At 48.6% G+C, this 21,421-nt stretch overlaps 1 protein-coding gene across 8 annotated transcripts in view; it reads left to right on the top strand.

The window, feature by feature from the left end:
• The window catches only part of PIAS2 (protein inhibitor of activated STAT 2), a 150,705-nt gene that overhangs the window by 85,443 nt on the left and 43,841 nt on the right, over positions 1-21,421 (top strand). For all 8 annotated transcript variants that reach the window (XM_029580543.1, XM_029580564.1, XM_029580524.1 and 5 more), the window contains exon 10: positions 12,207-12,340. In XM_029580543.1, coding sequence (XP_029436403.1) covers positions 12,207-12,340 — 134 coding nt within the window. The remainder of the gene's footprint in view (positions 1-12,206; positions 12,341-21,421) is intronic.

Consider the following 21,421-nt stretch of genomic DNA (forward strand, 5'->3'; position numbering starts at 1 on the left):
GGAGGCACGATCTGATGCCCATGTTTTTGTCTTTTCCTGGTACTTGTTGGCCCAGCCTTGCTGGGGGTCCCAATGCTCATCTGCATATTCCCCTTGCACAGTTGGCTTCGAACTGGCCTAGGAGCTTGCTGTTGTGCTGCTACCAGCGGAGGAAGGCCGGGGACTTGAGCAAAGCGACCGAGCCCTCCTTTGATCTCTGGGTGAGCTTGCGCTGATTGCTCTCGGGTGCAGCTAGTGGCGGGATGTTACTACTGCCATGCGAGGCATCAGAGGCCGTATAAGAGCTGACCTTAAGCTTGGCCACCGACTGGAGGAGTGGTTGGTCGATTGGTTCTGTGTGCGGCCAGGGTCTGGATGTGGATGACAGGCACTCCCAGAGTCGCAGCTTCAGTGGTCGAGGAACTTCTTGTCATGCTCTCGGCTGGACGGCCTGGGGGAGGGGGTGGCTCTTCAGCTCCAGGTGAACTGAATCCGGTTTGCCAAACCAGATCGGAGGCCAGGTATCATCCAGTGGATGATGTGAATACAGGGTGGGAGAGTCCTGCGGCAGGTCGCCTTCCTTGTGATTCAGGTTGGCGGAGCCGGGCAGGGGCCAGGAGGGAGGCTAGAGCAACAGGGTTCGAGCGGTGCTGGACACTCATTCCATCCTTTGCAGAGTGGGGCAGTAGCCTGATGGTCAGAGCAATGGGCCCTGAACCAGGGAAGCCAGGGTTCAATTCCCACTCAGGATTGGAAAGGCAGATTACCCCCCCTCACGGGCAAACTGAGGACGCTTGTTCCTCCTTGGGGGGGGGGGGGTGGAGGGAGGAGCAGAATAATTGCATTCTTGCTGTTCAGGGTGACTTCCAAGGTTGCCTGGCCAGCTGGGTGGTCCGGGAAGGGGTGGCTGGCTTGGTTCTTCAGGCTGCGAGAGGCCGAGGTGTATCGAGGCTCCATGGTGCTTGACCGAAGGGGGGGAGGGCACATGGGAGAATGCCGGCTGATGTTCCTTCAGCAGCTAGGGTTGCGACTGATTATTATTCACCGAAACCAGCGGTGTCCTAGCTGCTATCGGAGCATGGGTACATTGTCCTGCCACATTTGGTTCGGCAGGGGGCCTTCGGTGTCACTCAGGTCACTTTTCCGACAGTTTCCCAGTTTTCCATTGGATTTGGAGTTGGTCCCTAGTTTGCAAGGACAGTGAAGTAGACTCATTCAAACTAGAAGAAGTTAGGGCCAACTACTCATACATGGCTTCGATAACAGGACCTGTTGGTGACCCTACGTGTGCCCTTGGCATTTATCTGAGCTTTCACGTTGAAATCAACCTCTCTTGCCGCCTTGCTGGTCTTTTTGGAGCTTTATGCACAATCGAGTTGATCTCATTCAAAAAGAATGATCTGGGTACCTGTGGCATACTTTTGCAGGACATGGCATATACACAGCTAGCGCTCTTTATTGAGATACGTATGCGTTTGGATCATTTGTTACCCCTTCTTTGGCGCTCGAGGAATTTGATGGTTGCTCCAGATGCAATCATTATGCATGTGGAGGGGACTACGACCTTGGTGAATTGTTAAACGAGCAGCGAATTATGAGGATCAAGAACAACTTGCCTTGACTTCTTTTTGATCGATTCCCAACTGGTGGACAGAATTGGGGATGCCGATGTACAGACCATTACGTGGTCCGATCATGCCTCTATAACTTTAAAGCTACGGGGTAGCCATGTAAATTCAGGCAATAAAACTTGGAAGTTCAATGACACCTTATTGAGGGATGATGAATTTCGCCAACAGCTGATAGCAGACATTCAGGAATATGTGGAGTTTAATAAGGGGACGCCCACCTTGATCTGGGACTGCCTTAAAGCAGTCTTGAGAGGCAAATGTATATCCCAGGGAGCATATGTGAAGCGTACTAAATTAGCACACCAAAAGCTGCTTCTTCAGAAGATTGAGACCCTGGCCAGGGATCACAAAAAAACACTCTCGGGTGCTACATATACTTCCTTACAGAAGGCCCGAATGGAATTACAAACGCTGGCCTCGGCTGAGCTGACAGACAAACTAAGAATGATGAATTTAGAAAGATACGCCTGGGAAAATAGATCTGGGAAACTATTGGCCAGATATTTACGGCGTAGACAAACTCAGAATCAGATTTTGGGAATTCAAGCGGTAGGGGGTGCTTTGTTAACCTCCCCCCCGGATATTCGCAGACGCTTCCAGGAATTCTATGGCACTCTGTATTCAGCTGAAACGCATATTACTGCAGACCAGATCCAGGAGTATTTGGATAAGGTCACTCTCCCTGTTTTAACGTCCGAAGAACGGCACATGCTAGACCAGGAGATCTCTGCCCTAGAAATACAATGGGCCATTAAAGATCTCAAGGCCAATAAGGCTCCGGGCCTTGATGGCTACACGCCCCATTTTTACAAAACCTTAACCGACTCCTTAACCCCTTTGCTTGGGGAGTTATTCAACTATTTGAGAGGGGGGGATCCCTTGCGGTCAGGTTCTAATGAGGCCGGAATCACCATCCTTGGGAAACCGGGGAGAGACCCCACTCAGTGTGGTTCGTATAGGCCCATCTCCCTTCTCAATATTGACCTTAAACTTTTAGCTAAAATTTTGGCAAATAGGATGAATAGGGTCATGGGGAAGTTAGTGCATACGGATCAGGCAGGGTTCATTCCTGGCAGAATGGCAGCGGACAACATCCATAAAATCGTGGATTTAATTGGGTGGGCTAGGAGAGAGGGGGTGCCGATGGTCTTGCTCTCTGTAGATGCAGAGAAGGCCTTCGACATGGTGCACTGGCAATTTTTATTCCAGACTTTGCGTGCCATGAACTTCGGGGATAAATTTTTAACGTGGTTAAGGTTATTATATACCGACCCCTCGGCTCGAGTAAAGGTTAATGGAACTTACTCTGAAGCCTTTGCCATTCAGCGGGGAACTCGGCAAGGCTGTCCCCTGTCACCTCTATTGTTCGCCTTGTTTTTGGAACCGCTGGCCACAACGGTGCGTGCTTCCCCGGGGATTTGTGGGGTAGAGATAGGAGCTGGGTCCTATAAAATGTCCATGTTTGCGGATGACATTTTGTTTACCCTGACCAAGCCGGCCTTGTCATTAAAGGGGGCTTTAGATGCTTTACGTACCTTTGGGGCGGTCTCTGGCTTTAAGCTTAATGTAGACAAATCCGAGATTCTTAATATTACCCTGCCCTCCTTGGAGCTGTTAGCCCTCAAACAACAGTTTCAGTTCCGCTGGGCATCTTCCAAAATAAAATATTTGGGTGTCTACATTAGTAAAGATCCAGCGGAGCTCTATCAGCTGAACTACCCGCCCCTAATCCGTAAAATCTTTGATCTGGATCGTTGGTCCGAACTATATCTCTCATGGACGGGGAGGATAGCGTCGGTCAAAATGAATGTGCTTCCCCGGCTGGGCTATTTATTTCAGGCGCTCCCGATTTCTATCCCTGATACGATAGTTAATAGTTGGCAGAAGCGTATCTTCTCCTATATATGGAAACGTCGCCCTCCCAGGGTTTCTAGAGCGGTCTTGTACCGACCTCGCCTGAGGGGGGGGGTTGGGAGTCCCCAATCTGAGGTGGTACCTAGTAGCATCCCAATTAAGAGCTTTGTTTGATTTGCACAGACTAAAAGAGCAGAAGCAATGGGCGGTAATTGCCCAAGAGCGGGTGGGCGTGACTCCTCTTCGTTCCCTCATATGGCAGCCTAAAAATACACGTCTTCCCTTGGACCGGGCTACAGCCTCAACTACTCATGTCATTTTGCTTTGGGATAAGTGGAAGATACCGCTGACGGGAGATAGACGGTACTACTATAGTTCTAGCTTTCAAACGAATTCTAAATTTCCTGCGGGTCAGATATCCAGCACTTTTGGTAATTGGAATGCGAAAGGGATTAAAAGCTTTGGCCAATTATGGGGTATGGAGGGTCTTATCCCGTTTACAACCTTGCAGGAAAGGTATGGCTTATCACAGGGAGATGTATTCCTCTACCTCCAAATTAGACATTTCCTCCAGGCAGAGAGGGTGGGGAGTGATTTAGCCCTGGGGAAAACCCAGTTTGAGTCCTGGTGTGACCAAGCGGATACTTTGAGGAAGGCAATATCACAGGTCTATAATTATCTCAATAAGGATCCTATGGTCAAACCTCCATATATGCAGGCTTGGGAAAGAGATTTGGCACGGTCCTTGTCGGACGAGACATGGGATCAGATCTTTGCTGGCACTAAAAAAGGACTCCCCTACTCACAGTTGATGGAAAATAGGTACAAGATATTACTCCGCTGGTATTATACGCCTGCTAGGCTACACAAGTTTAAACCTACCTATGATATACGATGCTGGAAGGGATGTGGGGAAGACGGCACGTTCTACCATATGTGGTGGACCTGCCCCTATGTAATGCAATTTTGGGCTGCCTTGACCTCCCTTCTACGAGAGGTATTGGGGAGTAAGATAGTTCTCACACCGGAACAGGTGTTACTGAATATGCCATGGGACTTGCCAGCGCTTAAGGGAAAATTGGTTACTTATATTGTCTCAGCTGCTAAATGCCAGGTCGCCTTGGAGTGGAAATTGCCTGGTCCTATTGCATTTGAGAAAATTCATGGTCGTCTGCAGACTCTCAGTCTGTTGCATGACAGCGTTGGTTCTTTTCAAGCCAGAGAGGTGGCCTTGTCAAAGAGGGTGTGGCAACCTTACAGGGATTGGCAAACACAAAAGGATCTTTGAGTTTTGTTTTTTTTACTCTCCTATTATTCTGTTTTACCATCAGCTATGATTATACATCCTTTACACACGGTTTCCTCCCTGTTCTTCTCAGTAACTGGTAGGGGGGGGGGGGGGATGGGTGGGGACATTGTAGATAAGAGAGTTGTTGCATATTAACTTATAACTTGTTACTGGAACGATATCTATTGTTTGATACCATGCTTTTCTTGTTCATGGCTTATTCGTTCATGATATGCTTGTCTGTATTTTGCACACTTTCAATAAAAAACTTTAATTACAAAAAAAAAAGAACAACTTGCCTGAGTTGTCCGTTTGGTTACTGCATACTTATTTCTTGTAGTCTGTTATTCCTTGTTCAAAGTTGATCGATTCAGGACTGTGGAGAAGGGGACACAATAAGGTTAACCGGCACATCGGTGTATGAACCTGCAAGCTGGGTCATCACCGGATAAGGCACGAATGGGCGATTGTCCAATGTCAAGGTTTGTTTAGGTTGGGCCGAGTCCATCTTTTGGATATCGGCTATGATGTATTCAGCAATGCCCTGCAGGTGGCCCTTGAGGGATGGTTGTTGGGGATTGAAGTTGGCTGCAGTCATGTTGGTGGGGGCATGAGACAAGGGTATGCCCTATCTCATGCCTGTAGAAGTTACCCAGGCCAGTAGGGGCATTTCGGACATGGTGTAGGCGGGCATCACGATCCAGGACAGCAGTGGACTGGCACCTTGGTCGGCGCAGGGTGGGGCGTTCCAGAGGTCAGGGGCCCTCTTGCTTGGGGCAGGGAGCCCTGGTTCGATGTTGCCTTGCTTGTTATTGTGGCAGAGGCAATTGTCGCCTGGTCTTGGAGACTGCCCTACTAATCCGGGTATTTTATATATATATATATATATATATATATATATATATATATATATATATATATATATGTGTGTGTTTTTTGTATTGTTAACAAAGCTGCGACCCCTTTTTATCCAAGATCTGTGTGGTGTTCCATTGTATTAAACAATGTATGCATGTATGACTATGGGTCAGAGGTGATGAGGCGATAGAATGAGGAGTGGGAGGGACATAGACAGGGACGACACTACAGTCGCGGCTACAGGAGTTATTTCCTGTCTTGTACACAGAGAAAGCAAAGTTGCTTACCTGTACCTAGTGTTCTCCATACACAAAAGAACAAAACTACACAATCTCATCCTCCTCCCTTATAGAACTGCCTTGCTATAAATATAGAGGAGATTTGCGTGGCTGCACAGGAACAACACGTATGCTGAGAAAAACCTTACTAGTTTTTCTGAGCAGCTCTTCTGTCTCATTGCCGTTGGATGACATCACCTACTTGTGTGGCTGATTTGACTTGATGTCTATTGAGAATATCTTACAGGTAAGCAACTCTGCTTTCTTTCATTTTTTAAATAAAATTAATCCCTATATATCTCTGGGAAATATGGTTGACACAGGAAATATTCTGATCCCCCAGATATATACAGTAAAATAGATTAGAGCAATAAAGAAAGAAATATGAGGAGAAGCTCTGACCTTTGGAGAAATAAAGCAAGAAATGTTGGATATTCTCCAAGGACAAGCAGGATGGTAGTCCTTACACATGGGTGACATCAAATGGAGCCTGGCACGGAAAGCTTTTGTCAGTTTATAGAAGCTTTGACAAACACATTGAGCATGCCTAGCATGCTGCTAACCACACACGGCGTCCCTCTTCAGTCTCTCTCTCTTTTTCCGCGGAGCTGATGCCTCGTGGTTGTGGAGCTTGTGCTTTTTCTGCGATAATTCATTTCCAGTGAGGGACCCTCTGCGTTTTGGGGTTTTTCTTCATCGCTTTCGGTAAACTTTTTTTCTAGAGCGCTCTGGACGATTGCCGGCGGTATCGCACTTTGGTGGTCGTTTGCCATTGACCACGCGCCGTGTACTTCTTGTGCCCCCAGACCATGTCCATCATAGACCCCCCCCCCCCCCCACCGAGGTCTGTGTTCTTTGCTTGGGGGCATCGCATGACGTCTGTGGTTATGAGTTTTTGTCCAGATGACCTCTAAGGGCCATTGGGCACCAATTAGACAATGGAAAAATCGGATCCGTCGTCAGCATCCAGGACTTCTACCCTACAAGGGAAAGAAGTTTTGGCTTTGACCATCTCGGTCTCCCCTTCGCTACAGCTCCTAGATCCTGAGGTGGGGGTAGAGGACCAAGCAAGATCCATATTATCTCTGTCCAGGTCGGGCTCCTCGATGTCACCGTCTGTCCTGGGAAAGGAGCGAGTTGAGCACTGCGAGAAGTCCGGGAAACACACCGCTCGTCCTCGTCAAAGTCTGACCAAGGAAGGGCACCGACCGCATTGGTGCCTCCCTCAAAGCGGCCTCCTCCTCCAGAGGGGATTCCCTCTGGTACTCCCGAAGACTCTAGGCGGTCCCCACCGATGCCAGTGGAAGGTTCGGTTCCAATCCTGACACAAGGGTCGATCTGATTCCGTTGCCTCCTCATCCTCTTCATGCTATTCTATCCTCTGCAGCTTTTGAGGAGGAGTTAGAAAGGCATGTGTGATTGGCAGTTGGCCGGGCCCTTCAGGGCATCGAGAATCCGATTCCACCGGGACCGCCACCGCCATAAGAGCCGACTCCATTGGTGCTTGCGCCTCTGGTGCGGTTGGACCTACTGCTCAGTATCTTACCGACACAACCCGCTCGCTCAGATACCCCAAGCCCCTTTGCGGCCAAGGGGAGCATCGCTGCTGTTGCCACTCATTCCCATTCCGGTGAGATACTCCTCGGCGATGAGGATCCTCGGCGATGAGCACCTCCATTGCGCACGGCACCCTAACTACCTTTGGCTCTTCCAGGGCCTCCAGGATTGGTGCCATCGGCGCTCTCGAAGCCGGGTGACCTATCGGCACCAATACAGCCACAGATCCCATCGGTGCCCTCTGTTTCACCTTCGATTCTACGAATGCCTCGCGGCCCTCTGGTTCAAAGCTTAAGGGCCAGATGGGTGCTCCACCTCCAGCGTCTCCAGATGTTCACAGCAAAGGGGAAGCCCCTTATGATCCCTGGGAGTGTGAGGCATCTTTTTTCCTCCATGGAGGAATCGAACTTGCCGTCTGAACCCTCTCTACCGGAGGAGAGGCAAAAATTCCCTCCTGAAGATCTTTCTTTTGCTGGATTTGTTAAGGCCATGGCAGTCAGTTCCTTTCCAGCTTTTGACAGAACAGGATTCTCGTCACAAGATGCTGGAAATCCTTCAATTTCCGGATGCTCCTAAGGAATTGGTGGCAGTTCAAGTCCATGGTATCTTTAAGTAACTAGTAACCCGACTCTGGAAACACCCCATCTCCATTCCTCCTGTGAACTGGAAGACAGATGCAGTCTAACTGGTCCAACCCACCATGGGGTTTGATCACCGTCGGCTTCCTCAGCCATGAGAGTTGCCACTGCAGGCATTGAGGCTCGCCATATGGCTTGGCTGCATGCCACTGATTGCACCCCAAGGTCCAGGACTGTATGGGTGAGAACCTTTTTGGGTACAGGATTAAGGAGGTAGTGGCCCAACTGAAGGACTATCTCAAAACCCTTCAACAGTTGTTAGCCAGCACTTCGGGTACCCAGCCTTCATCAAAAAGCCTCCCAGGCAATATCCACGATGGCCTTTTTTCCAACTACCCGCCAGCCTCTAGGTCGAGACCTTAGCAGGCTCTAGCAAGACCGAGGGTGCAGCAACCTCATACCCCCGCCAGGCTCCTGCCATACCGCAAAACCCTGTTGACTGATGGCCAGAGGGTTTGAGCCAGCCAACCCTATCTGATTGCTGACACCTCCCCCCCTCCCATAGGGGGCCGCCTGCAGCTGTTCGCAGATCAGTGAACGTCAGTCACCGTGCACCACTGGGTCCTGTCCATGAGGCAGGAGTACAAACTGCATTTTCAATGGACTCCACCCCGTTCACCATGTCCCTGGTGGAGAAGCGTAGAGAACCAGCTGATACTCTGAGTAGAGCTCTCCGCCCTCTTAATAGCTCGAGCGGTCAAACAAGGGGACAGGTTCTACTCCACGTATTTCCTGATTCCCAAGAAAACTGGTAACCTTTGCCCCATTCTGGATCTGAGGGTGTTGAGCTGGTTTCTGGACAGAGAAAAGTTCAAAATGGTCTTGTTGGGCCCTTTGATTCCCAGGGGACTGGCTCTGCTCATGTGATCTGACGCATATACCCATATCGCCATTTCTTCAGCGGATTGGAGGTACCTACGATTCCTGGTAGAAGAGGAACACTACCAGTACCACATACTGCTCTTTGGCCTAGTGTCAGTGCCCCGTGTTTTCATCAAATGCTTGGCAGTGGTGGTGGGCCTATCTTCTGAGGCAAGGGGGTTCCTGTCTTCCCTTACCTTGACGATTGGCTTGTCCAGAGCAACTCCAGGCAGGGGGCGCTGTGTTCCCTGCAAGTCACAATACCTGTCTTGGAAAATCTGGCATTTCTTATCAACTATCTGAAATCTCATCTCCAGCCATCGTTAAACTGGACATCATCGGGGCCAGGCTGGATTCCATCCAGGAGAAGGCCTTTCTACCTCGAGACAGGACAGACTCTTGCTACCCTTGCTCAGGTAGTCTCTAGTTGCTCCCATGTCTCAGCACACCAGTTCCTATGACTTCTGGGTCACATGGTGGCGACTGTGCATGTTATGCCGTTTGCTCGGCTTCACATGCGCAGTGCTCAGTGGACATTACGCTCCTAGTGGTGAAAAGCCACCCAGGATCTTCAGGCTTGTCCTGATCACCACTCCCCTTTGGCAGTCCCTCGTGTGGTGGGCAACCCCATCCAATCTGGAGCAGGGGATGCCCTTCTGGAGCCCACAGCCCCACATTGTCCTCACCACAGATGTGCCTCACACGGGTTGGGGAGCCCATGTTGCAGAATTCCACACTCAAGGTCTTTGGTCCTTGCAGGAGATGTAGTCCCAGATAAACTTCCTGGAATTATGGGCGATCCAGTATGTATTTATTTTATTTATTTTTAATTTTTATATACAGAGGTTCCTGTATGAAATACAAATCACTCCGGTTTACATAAAACTGTAACTTAGCCAAAGGCTGTGCATAAAACTGTACATTAGCCAGAGGCTGTACATAGAACAGTAGAATATGTTAAATATGCCCTGAAGGCATTCAGAGAGCACCTGCACAACAAAATGGTTCTGGTTCAGACTGACAATTGTGTGGCGATGCTATATCTGAACAAGCAGGGAGGAACAGGGTCATACATCCTCTGTCAGGAAGCAGTCCAGATCTTGTCGTGGGCCCTCAAATGGCATTCTCCGGGCGGTGTATCTCCCCGGGACGGACAACGTCCTAGCATGGACTCCTTGAGTCAGGCTTTCTGATCTCACGAGTGGTCCCTCAAATCAAGACGTAGCAAACCGCATCTTTCGCTTGAGGGGGACCCCAGACATGGACCTGCTTGCTTCCTGAGAAAACAAGGAAGTGGATTGATGCTCGTCCGGCCCAGGGAACAGAAGAGGATCGGTGTTGGATGCCTTTTCACGTCACTGGGACATCCTCCCCTTCCACTGATCTCAAAAATGCTTCAACAAGACAGAGGTACCGTGATCCCTGTAGCACCTTTTTGGCCTTGCCAGGTCTGGTTCCCGCTTCTAGGTGAGCTGGCCTCGTGTCCTCTGATCCAGTTGGGGACTGCTCTGGACCTGATTTCTCAGGACCAGGGCAGGCTCCGCCACCCCAAACTTCAAGCCCTGTCTCTCACGACTTGAATATTGACCTGGTGACTGTACAGGCTCTGGGCCTTTTGGAAGGTGTATCTAGAGTCTTCTTGGAGTCCAGAAAGCCCTCCACGAGAGAACTTTACAATCTCAAGTGGAAGCAGTTTCGGCTTGGTGTGTTGGACATGGTCTGGATCCCTTCTCTTGTTCCCCACTGGAGCTTTTGGACTACCTATTGTACCTCTCCAAGTCTGGTCTGCAAACCACTTTCGTGAGGGTTCACCTTGGTGCCATCGGAGCATACCATCAGAGGAGAAACTTGGGCCTCCAGCAGTCTCCTGGGACCTCAGTGTCGTCCTGACCCAGCTCATGAAGGCTCCATTTGAGCCATTTCAACCTAAAGTACCTATCCTGGAAGGGCATCTTCTTAGTAGCTTGGTTACCTCAGTACACAGGGTCAGTGAACTGCAAGTTCTGGTGTTGTACTCCCCCCCCCCCCCCCCCCCCTAATACTAAACTTTGTCATAAGTTGGTCCTACGTACGCATCCAAAGTTCCTCCCTTAGGTGGTTGTGGAGTTCCACCTCAATCAGTCCATTGTCCTGCCTTCCTTTTTTCCAAGGCTGCATGCTCACCAAGGTGAGAGGGCACTGCAAACCTTGGACTGTAAAAGGGCTCTGGCGTTTTATCTGGAATGGGACGACTTCTCATCACCTGTCCACTCAACTTTTCGTCTCCTTCGACAAAAACTGGTTGGGGGTCTGTCTAAGCAGACCATATCCCATTGGCTAACGGACTGTATGTCCTTCTGCTAGGCTCAAGCGGGCTTGCAGCTTGAAGGTCACATCAAAGCTCATTCCGTTCGGGCCATATCAGGTTCAGTGGCTTAACTTGCATGCCGTCCCCATTCACGAGATTTGCAGGGCGGCAATCTGGCATTCCTGTTACACATTCACCTCTCATTATTGTAGGATAAGGATGGCTGACACGGCATTCGTTTTGGACAGTCAGACCTCTGTAATCAGTTTGTCATGAAACCTGATCTCTTCCTATTGTGCACCCTGTCCTTGGGTGCAGGCCTGCTCCCCTAGTTGTCGTATCTCTAGTTGTGCACGTTGGCACCTGTTCTATGCTGCACGTGTTTGGAGCAGCCTGGAGCTACATAATCTCCCATGTGTGAGGACTGTCATCCTGCTTGTCCTTGGAGAAAGAGTTGCTTACCTGTAACAGGTGTTCTCCAAGGACAGCTGGGTGTAAGTCTTCACAAAACCAGCCCACCACCTTGCAGAGTTGGGTTCTTTCAGTTTATTTTATTTTTCACGAGCTCTGTTATAAGACTGAAGAGGGACCACGCATGGTTAGCGACATGCTAGGCATACCCAGTGTGTCTGTCAAAGTTTCTAGTGCTGGGCTCCATTTGATGTCACCCATGTGTGAGGACTAACATCCTGCTGTCCTTGGAGAACACCTGTTACAGGTAAGCAACTCTGCTTTACTGCTGCTTTATGGCTTAGCAAAACAAATGTTAGGTCCTTGAAAACAACTGGTATTCTGTGTGAGTTTGAGTTCAGCTAGCAAAAGGCAGGGGTCTGCAAAATAGCCTGTGCAATCTTAAGAATGCTGTCAGATTCTAAAGTGAAAAATAACTGTACTATCATGACTAATTTAACTGCAACACTCTACCTATTCATTAGAGATACAATGAAAGCAACTGACTGTAAATATTTTTTCCAGACTTTTTATGGAAATCCTTAACGAGTGCTCGGATGTGGATGAGATCAAATTCCAGGAGGATGGGTCATGGTGTCCTATGAGGCCAAAGAAGGAAGCTCTGAATGTGTCTGGTTCACAGTGCGCTAAAATAGAAAGTATGTTTACTTGGAAGACTGAAAGTGAAACTAAAACAGTTTCTAACATCTATTGTTAATGGAAGTTTTTTAAATTTTGTACTTTCCCAGCACTCCATTTTTATATTGTATGTCTTTTGTCACACTTGCATAAGGCCTAGTTTTCAAAAGCATTTACACACTTAAAGGGTTTTATGTAAATACTTTACCTGTGTAAGTGGGCTTTTGAAAATTGCTACAATATATGCTATTGAATTGTCCATAGGATTTACCTGCGCAAGTACACTTTACGCAGGTAAATCGCTTTTGAAAATTTACAATAGTGGTTACATTTACATGTGTCAAACCTTTTGAAAATGATCCCCATAGTGTTTATTTGTATAAATGATAAATCACGTGTATTATTGTATTCAGAAGTTAATCTTGACCTGATGATTTCTGTGATTTGTATTCTCATTTTTAGTGGAATCTTTATCATTGGAACAGACCCTTTGATGTCTTAGCATGAAATGCAGGCCAGGAATTTTGAAAGTGCTTTGTAGGCTGCCATTTTAAACTCCTCTTCTCCCCCACCCTTCATTTGTTTGATTTTTGATCTTTCTACTTACAGCCTGCTGTTCTTACTACTTGGAAGTACTTAGAAAGTGACCAGAGGTATTCTGCTTCTGTGAAATATTTGTTCTCTGGCTCAGGGATCTGGGGACCTGAGATGTCTCATGAATTTAAGTCCCTCATGATTGATTTTACATTGCATCCTGAGCTCTCAAAGTGAGCCTACTGTCATTTTTCTTTGTCCAGTAGGAGTGTACATTAGTGCACAGCGTATTTTAGCTTTCATACTGTAATGTCTGTGTCCCTGGCATGGCAACTTGTAATACAGAAATTAGTTTTAAATTTTCACTCTATGCAGGCTGAGGACATGTTTGATTTAAGATATAGCAAATTTATTATTTTTTTCTCAGGCTTATGTATGAAATACATCTGTGATTATGATTAGGGCTTCTGTTTTTAGGTGTTTATAACTTATAAATTAAAGTGTTGATAAATTATTTTATGTAGATACATGAAATTAGTGTTTTTCAGGGTTATCTGGAGCCATCGGGAAGAGGAGTAACTAGAGACCTGTTGGCCAATAAGAACTTGTACAGCTGAGGAGCTATCAGTGTAGAAAAGCAGCAAAAAGAGCAGTGGGTCTAAGGCAGGCAAGGGATGGGATTGAAAAAGTATTGGTAGGAGAGCATCTTCCAGTGTTTATCCAATAATCACAGGTAAACTCAATAGATCCTTTTCTGAGTGTTATTTAAAAAAAACAACCAAAAAACGTGTGTACTGCAGTCCTCTCGGGGGCCAAAGAGTGTAAAATATCCGAGTACAGATTTGTTTGAATATGGAAAACCTATTTGATATAAATTATAAATCTTTAATATCGGGTGTTTAGTGATCTGGAGAGGTGGGAGAGGTTACAATTATGATTGGGAAGAATACATACTATTAAAATAAATGTCATCTCCAGATTCTATTTTTTTCAGACCCTTCCCAGTTAGGTTCCAGATGCAGCATCTGGGAGAAGAAAATATTTGGATTTATTTGGAGGAAAAGAAAGGTGTCTAACGTCTCAAATTTTGGCAAAGTGTTATGGAGAAAACAGAAACCATGGATAGTGATAGAGTGGGATGTAGCTGGGCTTCCTTCTCTTGATAGGCTAGTTTGGAAGCCAGGGAGTTTGAAGGAACATATGGGAGGGTTGTCTCCTTGCACTAAATTGACACTTCCAACGTGGGTTAAATATAGGAAGGTATTGGTGGGAGATAAACCATATTGGCAGAGAACTTAATTTCTATTTCATAGAGATTTTCATCCAGGTAACCAAAAGGGGGTGCAACTAGATGGATTAAAATGAGCCTGGAGAGGATGGGACAAATTTGGGACGGGAAAGGGGTTGTGTTTGAAAACTTGGGTCAGAGCTTTGCCCTACGGGAAAGAGGTTTACGTATGTATAAGTGGCATCATTTATCTGTTTAAGGGCAGTAACTAGGGATTTGCAACAGAATAAAACATTATTTGACGTATATTGTGATAAGACAGATGGAATTTCTAAAGCAATCTAAAAAAAAATCTATGCTATGCTGCTGGGTATATTGGAATTCAAAACTTTCCATTTGTTAGCATGGGAAAAAGTTGGGTGAAGATCTGGAGGACGATGCCTGGGATTTGTATTTTCAGCTAACGGGAAGAAGGTTGATCTCTTCAAATATTGTTTGAGAATGGTTATAAGCTTCTCTTCAGGTGGAATTTGACACCAGCTAAGTTAAGGAAAATATATCCTTCAATTTTAGATTCTTGTTGGTGGGATTGCGAAGAAAAGGGTGATTTCTTTCATATTTGGAAGTGTCCTAAAGTGGAACAATACTAGGATATGATTAGTGTTTATAGTTGAGATTTGTTGTGAGATAACGAAAGACCCAAAATTGTGTTTGAAAACTATGAAGGTGGGGGAATTGATGAGGTGTCTGATTATAACTATAATAGAGGCAACTAGATGTGAATTGGCTGCATGATGGCGAAGAGTGGAAGTTCCGTCAAAAAAAGTACATTCGGTTAGAGTGTTCGTAATGGAGAAACTTACTGCTATATTGCATAACACTTTGCCAAAATTAGAGACGAGTTCTAAGGAGTTATGGGTAGTTGGGAGGGGGGATGAAGTGAGTCCACTGGGGGGAAGGGTTTGGAGGGGTTTAATTAAAATAACATTGAAAGATCACACCTGAGGTGTAGGACACAGGAGTATGCTCAGTTAGTTGTTTAAGGGCTTATAACTTTGGTCAGTATTGATGGTCCTTATATTGTTATAATGATATGAGTTATGATATTATGTTATAGCCTAAAGATTGTTGGATGTGTAACAATTGCTGTTCAATAAACATTAAATTGGGGGGAAAAAAGAAAACCCTCAACTAGGAGAGCTTACAGCTTTAAATGGAAACTGTTCTCCTCCTAGTGTCAGCAAAGCTCCTTGAATCTGCATGCCAGGCAAGAAAGCTACTTCAGTACTTTTTCTTCCTCGGACTTCAGTATCTCATCAGTGAGAGTACATGTCAGTCTATTATATTCAGATTGAGGGTTGGCCAATCTCCACTCATCCTGTGGTATTGAAGTTCATGAAAGGTCTATGGCATCTCCAGTAGTCAAACTGCCTATTCCATGGGACCCTAATGAAGTTCTGCCACAGCTTATGAAGCCACCTTTTGAACCACTGGAAAGTAGTAATGGAAACCACTGGAAAGTAGTAATCTGGCGATCACATCAGCCAGAAGTGTCAGCAAACTTCAAGCTTTGGTTCTTTATTCTTTATAATCTGTTCTTCCAAAACAGGGTTGTACTTTGTACCGATCCAAAGTTCCTACCAAAGGTAGTCTCAGGTTTCCTTATTTAAACCATTGTGTTATCTACATTTTTTCCAAGGCCACACTCACATGAAGGTGAAAAAGGTCCTTCATTCTTTAAACACAAGAGTATTAGATTACTACTGGAACACAGTCACTTTGATAAGCCACGCAACTATTTATCTCTCACAGTCTTAGCTGTTTAGGCATAGCAGTTGCCAAACATATTTTAACCAATTGTCCAACAGACTGGGTTGCTCACGTTATTCTCTAGCAGGCCTCCAGATTAGACACTAGCAATTCTCAAGTGCGAGTCATTGTTGCGTTAGTGGCTTATCTCAAAGCACTTCCTATTGAAGACATCTGCTAAACTGCAACTTGGTTGTCTGTGCACACCTTTATATCCCATTACTATCTGGATAATTCATCAAAAAGTGACTACATTTGGACAAGCAGTTTTGTGTAGCTTGTTGACCCAGTAATCTACTCTTTACAGTGGGATCTAGGCTGTTTGTTCTGTAAATGGCCCACTGAAACCCTAATCTTTTGACTCCCCACGTGTCATGGCTAATTCTGCCCTGCTTATCAACAGAGAAACAAGTTTGCTTGCCATAAATGGTGTTCTCCATAGACAGCAGGAAGAATTAGCTATGCTAAATATTTATTTATTTAAATGTTTTATTGCCATCATTCCATGTGAGAATCACTAGATCACAATGGTTTACAGGAAAAATCATTTATAAATACAAGGTGGGTAAACATTCATAGAAACGGAAGTAATACAAAGGTAGAAATCCAAACATGAAATCAGATCTAGATTATAGGGTTTGCGAGGGCGGGAGGGGTTAATGTTAAAGATTTATTACGTTATCTGAGTTATGGGGAACTGGGTGATGTGGTCAAATTTTCTTGCTCCAGGCAATAGTCTAGCTGCGTAGTAGTTGCAGGGGTTTTAAGTGACTAGTCAGAAGACCTAGAAGTAATGAATTCCGGTAGTCAAAGTTTGAGAAAATGATATATCCCTGTACGTACCCGGATCAGTCCAGACTGTGGGTTGAGCCTCCTTTCCAGCAGGTGGAGAGACTAAAACTGAAAGGATATCCTATATGAAGACAGAGCCTATCCTGTAACACTTCAGTATTTGTCTGTCAGGTGCATCAGCTCACCCTTCGGTCTCCTGAGTTAGGCTAGTCAGCCTTCTTTTCCTTTCTTCTGGATCAAGCAAGTACTTCTTCCTTAGGGATCTTGTTTTAAGTTTTTTGTGTTTTTTTTTTTTACAGAAGAAATCTAATTAGGGAAGGCGTTCTAAATTTTTGTCTGTGCAGGAGATGGTCCCGTCTCCTGGCTCTTGCCGGACTCAGGGGGGGCTTTGCCCCTTGTGCAGAGCATAGCCTGAGTCTGTGGTTGCTTCCAGGTGTGGGGACTGAGTCTGGCAGTCCAGTTCTAGTCTCCCCCTCCTCTGGCTGCCTGAGGGGCTTTGAACCCCACAGCTGTGCTCATTCTGGTTAAAAAAAAAAACAAACAAAACTAAGTGTTTAAAGTTCAGGCTTTAACCTCTTTTTACAGCAGTAGCATTTCTTTTTTTATTCGGCTCTTCAGGGGAATCGAACCGGCAGGCAGGAGTCAGCAGGTTTCCCCCCTGCTTCACTCCGGGCCTGCAGGCTGCCAATCAAACCTTTTTTTTTCCTTCAGTTTTTTTCTCTCAGTGCGGCTCTCCCTATGCTGCGGCAGGCAGCCTGCCTCTCCTGTGGCTAGCCCTCGTGTTTTTCGCGAGAGGGACTCTGTTCAGCCTGCCGGGTGGGGGAGGCCCCTTCTCGGCAGGGCAGGCTAATTTAGCCCAGGGATCAAGACCCCCAGAGCATGGCCAGGCCGTTCCCGAGTTGGCAAAGCCCGGGAACGGCGACCATCTTGGATTTTTCAGCAGCTCTGTTTTTGGGGCTGGGGGGCCGATTTTGTTTTTCTCAGTCTCTCCCCCCCGATTTGAGCCCCACGGCCCTCCAGGATTGGTTCCCCATCCGGGAAATCCAGGGTCGTCCTGCACAAATCCTATTTAGCTAGCCTGCAGCAGGAGGAGGATGGACCCCCCATTGGGCCCCCCCTGGCAAAAATTCCCCGCTCTGCGCCGTTGACTGCTGGCCCGGCAGCGGAGCCCCCCGGGGCCAATTCAGGTGCGGGTGGTCCCGGGGGGTTGCCCACCCCCTGATGGACCCAGTACTCCCGGGTCCTGACGCCATTCAGGATGCAGAGAGTTCCCTCCCACCCCTAGAGGGGGATGATCCCAGAGTCCTACGGATGTTCCACAGGGAGGAGCTGGAGCCCCTCATCCCTTTTGTCCTCCAGGAATTGGGGTTGGAGGGGCCCCCAGCGGACACCCTTACGGCCTCTTTGCCCAAAGATATGGACCTGGTCCTGGTGGGAATCAGGGCTCCGGCTAGCGCCATCCCTTTCCATCCCATGCACAAGTTGTTGCTCTTGCGGGATGGGAAGCTCCTGAAGCGGGACTCCGGGTTTGGGCGAACCATGGACAAGCTTTATCCCCTCCCGGAGGAATGTCTGGAAATTTTTAAAATCCCTCCGTGGACGCCTCAGTCTCTGCGGTCACCAAACATTCCACCACATCCCGGTGGAGGGATCGACGGCTCTGAAAGACGCCCAGGACCTGGCGCTGGGGGGTCCGTGCAACTATCTGCAGCAGTCTCATGCTACGGGCAGGTCTCAGATGGGTTCAACATTTACTCTGCATCCAGGACCTCCCGTCGGCAGAGGCGGAGCAGGCTGAACGTCTTGAAGCCATCGTCGCTTATGGGGCTGATGCGCTTTACGACCTCCTCAGAGTGAAGGCGATGGCCTCGGCGGTGTCCACCAGATGGCTCCTCTGGCTGCGCAATTGGTCGGCCGATCCGTCCTCCAAAGCCCAGCTGGGCACGTTTCCCTTCAAAGGTATGCTGCTTTTTGGTGAGGACCTTGAGAAGCTTATGAATTCCTTGGGGGAAAATAAGGTCCACAAGCTCCCGGAGGACCGTCCGAAACCTTCCCGCTCCTTTACATCCTCTCATCCTTGTTTTTGGGGCCAGAGACGGTATAAACCCCACGCGGACGGGGTGGCTCCTCGAGAGGTTTTTTCTTCTCGATCTCAGTCTTGGTCACAGCCTTTTCGTGGGCGTCGCTCCTTTCGCGAGGCCCAGCCTACGTGCTCCGCTCCTAAGCCTGCCACCCAATGAAGTTCAGTTGACTCATTCCTCTGTCCCCTCTCTAGGCGGCCGCCTCTCCCTGTTTTTCGAGGAAAGGGCCAAAATCACGGCAGACCAGTGGGTCCTCGACATCATCAGAGACGGGTACGCCTTCGAGAGTGTTCGCGACCTACCGGATCTTTTTCTCTTTTCCCTGTGCAGGCGGTCCAAGAGGGACGTGGTGGAACAAACCCTCGCCAGGCTCCTGAATCTGGGCGCGTTGGTCCTGGTCCCGGAGAGGGAGCTTGGCGCCGGCCAGTATTCTATTACTTCGTCGTCCCCAAGAAGGACGGGTCTTATCGTCCGATCTTAGACCTCAAAAGGGTCAACCGGGCCCTCAAGATCCCACATTTTCGCATGGAAACCCTGCGGGCGGTCATCACGGCGGTTCGCCCCAGAGTTCCTCGCTTCACTCTATCTTACAGAGGCATACTTCCATATTCCGATTCACCGCAACTACCAGAAGTATCTTCGCTTTCACATCCTCAACCAGGACTTCCAGTTTTGGGCACTTCCCTTCGGCCTCGCGACCGCGCCTCGCACCTTCACCAAGGTCATGGTGGTGACTGCGGCCCTTCGCCGGGAAGGAATCCTTGTTCACCCCTACCTGGACAACTGGCTCGTCAGGGCCAAGTCGGCGGCTCTTTGCCAACAGGCAGTGGATCGCGTGTTAGCTCTCCTCGCGTCTCTTGGGTGGATAGTGAATTTTTCCAAGAGCAACCTTCAGCCCTCCTAGGAGTTAGAGTTCCTGGGAGCCCACTTCAACACCCGAGTGGGCAAGGTCTTCTTGCCTCGTGCGCAGGCTCTCAAGCTGATCGAACAGATTCAGAATCTGATTTCACTGCCTTCCCCAATGGCCTGGGACTATCTGCAGGTCTTGGGATCCATGGCTTCCACCATCGACCTAGTCCCCTGGGCTTTTGCTCATATGTGTCCGTTACAGAAAGCTTTGCTATCCCGTTGGCCGGTGTCGGAACAGTTTCACATAGTCCTCCCGTTCTTGGACTCCACAGTCGCAGACTTGCAGTGGTGGCTTTCGCTCCCTCATCTCCTTCAGGAAATGCTTCTCCAAGCTCCACAGTGGATTATAGTAACCACGGATGCCAGTCTCTCGGTCTGGGGTGCATCTGTCTCTCCCAGACCACCCAGGGGGTCTGGTCGCCAATTCAGACTCGCTGGCACATCAATCGGTTGGAGACTCGGGCGGTGCGCTTGGCTCTCCAGGAGTTTCTCCCCCAGGCTCCGCGGCAAAGCGGTAAGGGTGATATCCGACAACTCCACCACCGTGGTTTACATCAGTCGCCAAGGGGGCACCCGCAGTCACCTGGTGGCTCTAGAGGCCAGCCGTCTCTTCACATGGGCAGAACATCTGCAGTGCCTGGCGGCCTCCCACATCGCGGGCAAGGAGAATGTTCAAGCCGATTTCCTCAGTCGTCAATCGCTCGATCCGGGGGAGTGGGAGCTCTCGGACGCGGCCATGGCTCTGATAGTAGACAGGTGGGGTCCCCCCCCACCTGGACCTCATGGCGACCTTGCACAATGCCAAGGCAAATCGATTCTTCAGCCGCTGGAGGGAGCACGGCTCGGAGGGCGTAGATGCTCTGGCTCTCCCTTGGCTGGCGGGTGTCCTTCTGTGCGTGTTCCCCCCCCCCCCCCCCCCCCCCCCCGTGGCCCCTGGTGGGAAGTTCTCCGAAGAATAGAGCTCCACTGGGGACCTGTGGTTCTGGTAGCACCTGAGTGGCCTCTGAGGCCGTGGCTCGCAGATCTCATCAACCTGGCGATGGACGGACCCCTTCGACTAGGTCATCTCCCTTGTCTACTTCGGCAGGGGCCTGTATTTTTCGACCAGGCCAACCGCTTCTGTCTAGTGGCCTGGCTTTTGAACGGTGACGACTAAGGCGTAAGGGCTATAAGGAGGAGGTCATCTCCACCATGCTGCGGGCTCGGAAACAGTCGACTTCTCTGGCTTACGTGCGTATCTGGAAGGTTTTTGAGTCTGTGTGGAATTGGGTGTTCCAGCGCACTCCGCCCCGGTCTCGTTGGTCCTTTCTTTCCTTCAGAAGGGTCTTTCCAAGGGCATTTCCTTCAGTTCTCTGCGCATGCAAGTCTCTGCTCTCGGCTCTCTTCTGGGTTGGGTAGAAGATCATCCCTTAGCGGGTCACCCGGACGTGATTCGGTTTTTGAAGGGCGCCAAACACCTTCACCCCCCCTTCTCGTACCATTTGCTCGTCGTGGAGTCTTAATCTGGTCCTTCGGGCTCTTTGTACTGCTCCGTTCGAGCCTTCTTGTTGTGCTACGTTAAAGGATCTTATGCTCAAGACTGTCTTTCTTGTCTCTATCTCCTCCTCCGCTCGGCGGATCTCCGAGATCCAGGCGTTGTCCTGTCGGGAACCTTTTTTGCGTTTTTCCGCTTCACATCCCTCAAGACGGTTCCTTCCTTCTTGCCAAAGGTTGTTTCTAACTTCCATGTCAACCAGTTGGTAGAGCTC

The sequence above is a fragment of the Rhinatrema bivittatum genome, chromosome 1, assembly GCF_901001135.1.
Source record: "Rhinatrema bivittatum chromosome 1, aRhiBiv1.1, whole genome shotgun sequence".
NCBI classification, from domain to species: domain Eukaryota; kingdom Metazoa; phylum Chordata; class Amphibia; order Gymnophiona; family Rhinatrematidae; genus Rhinatrema; species Rhinatrema bivittatum.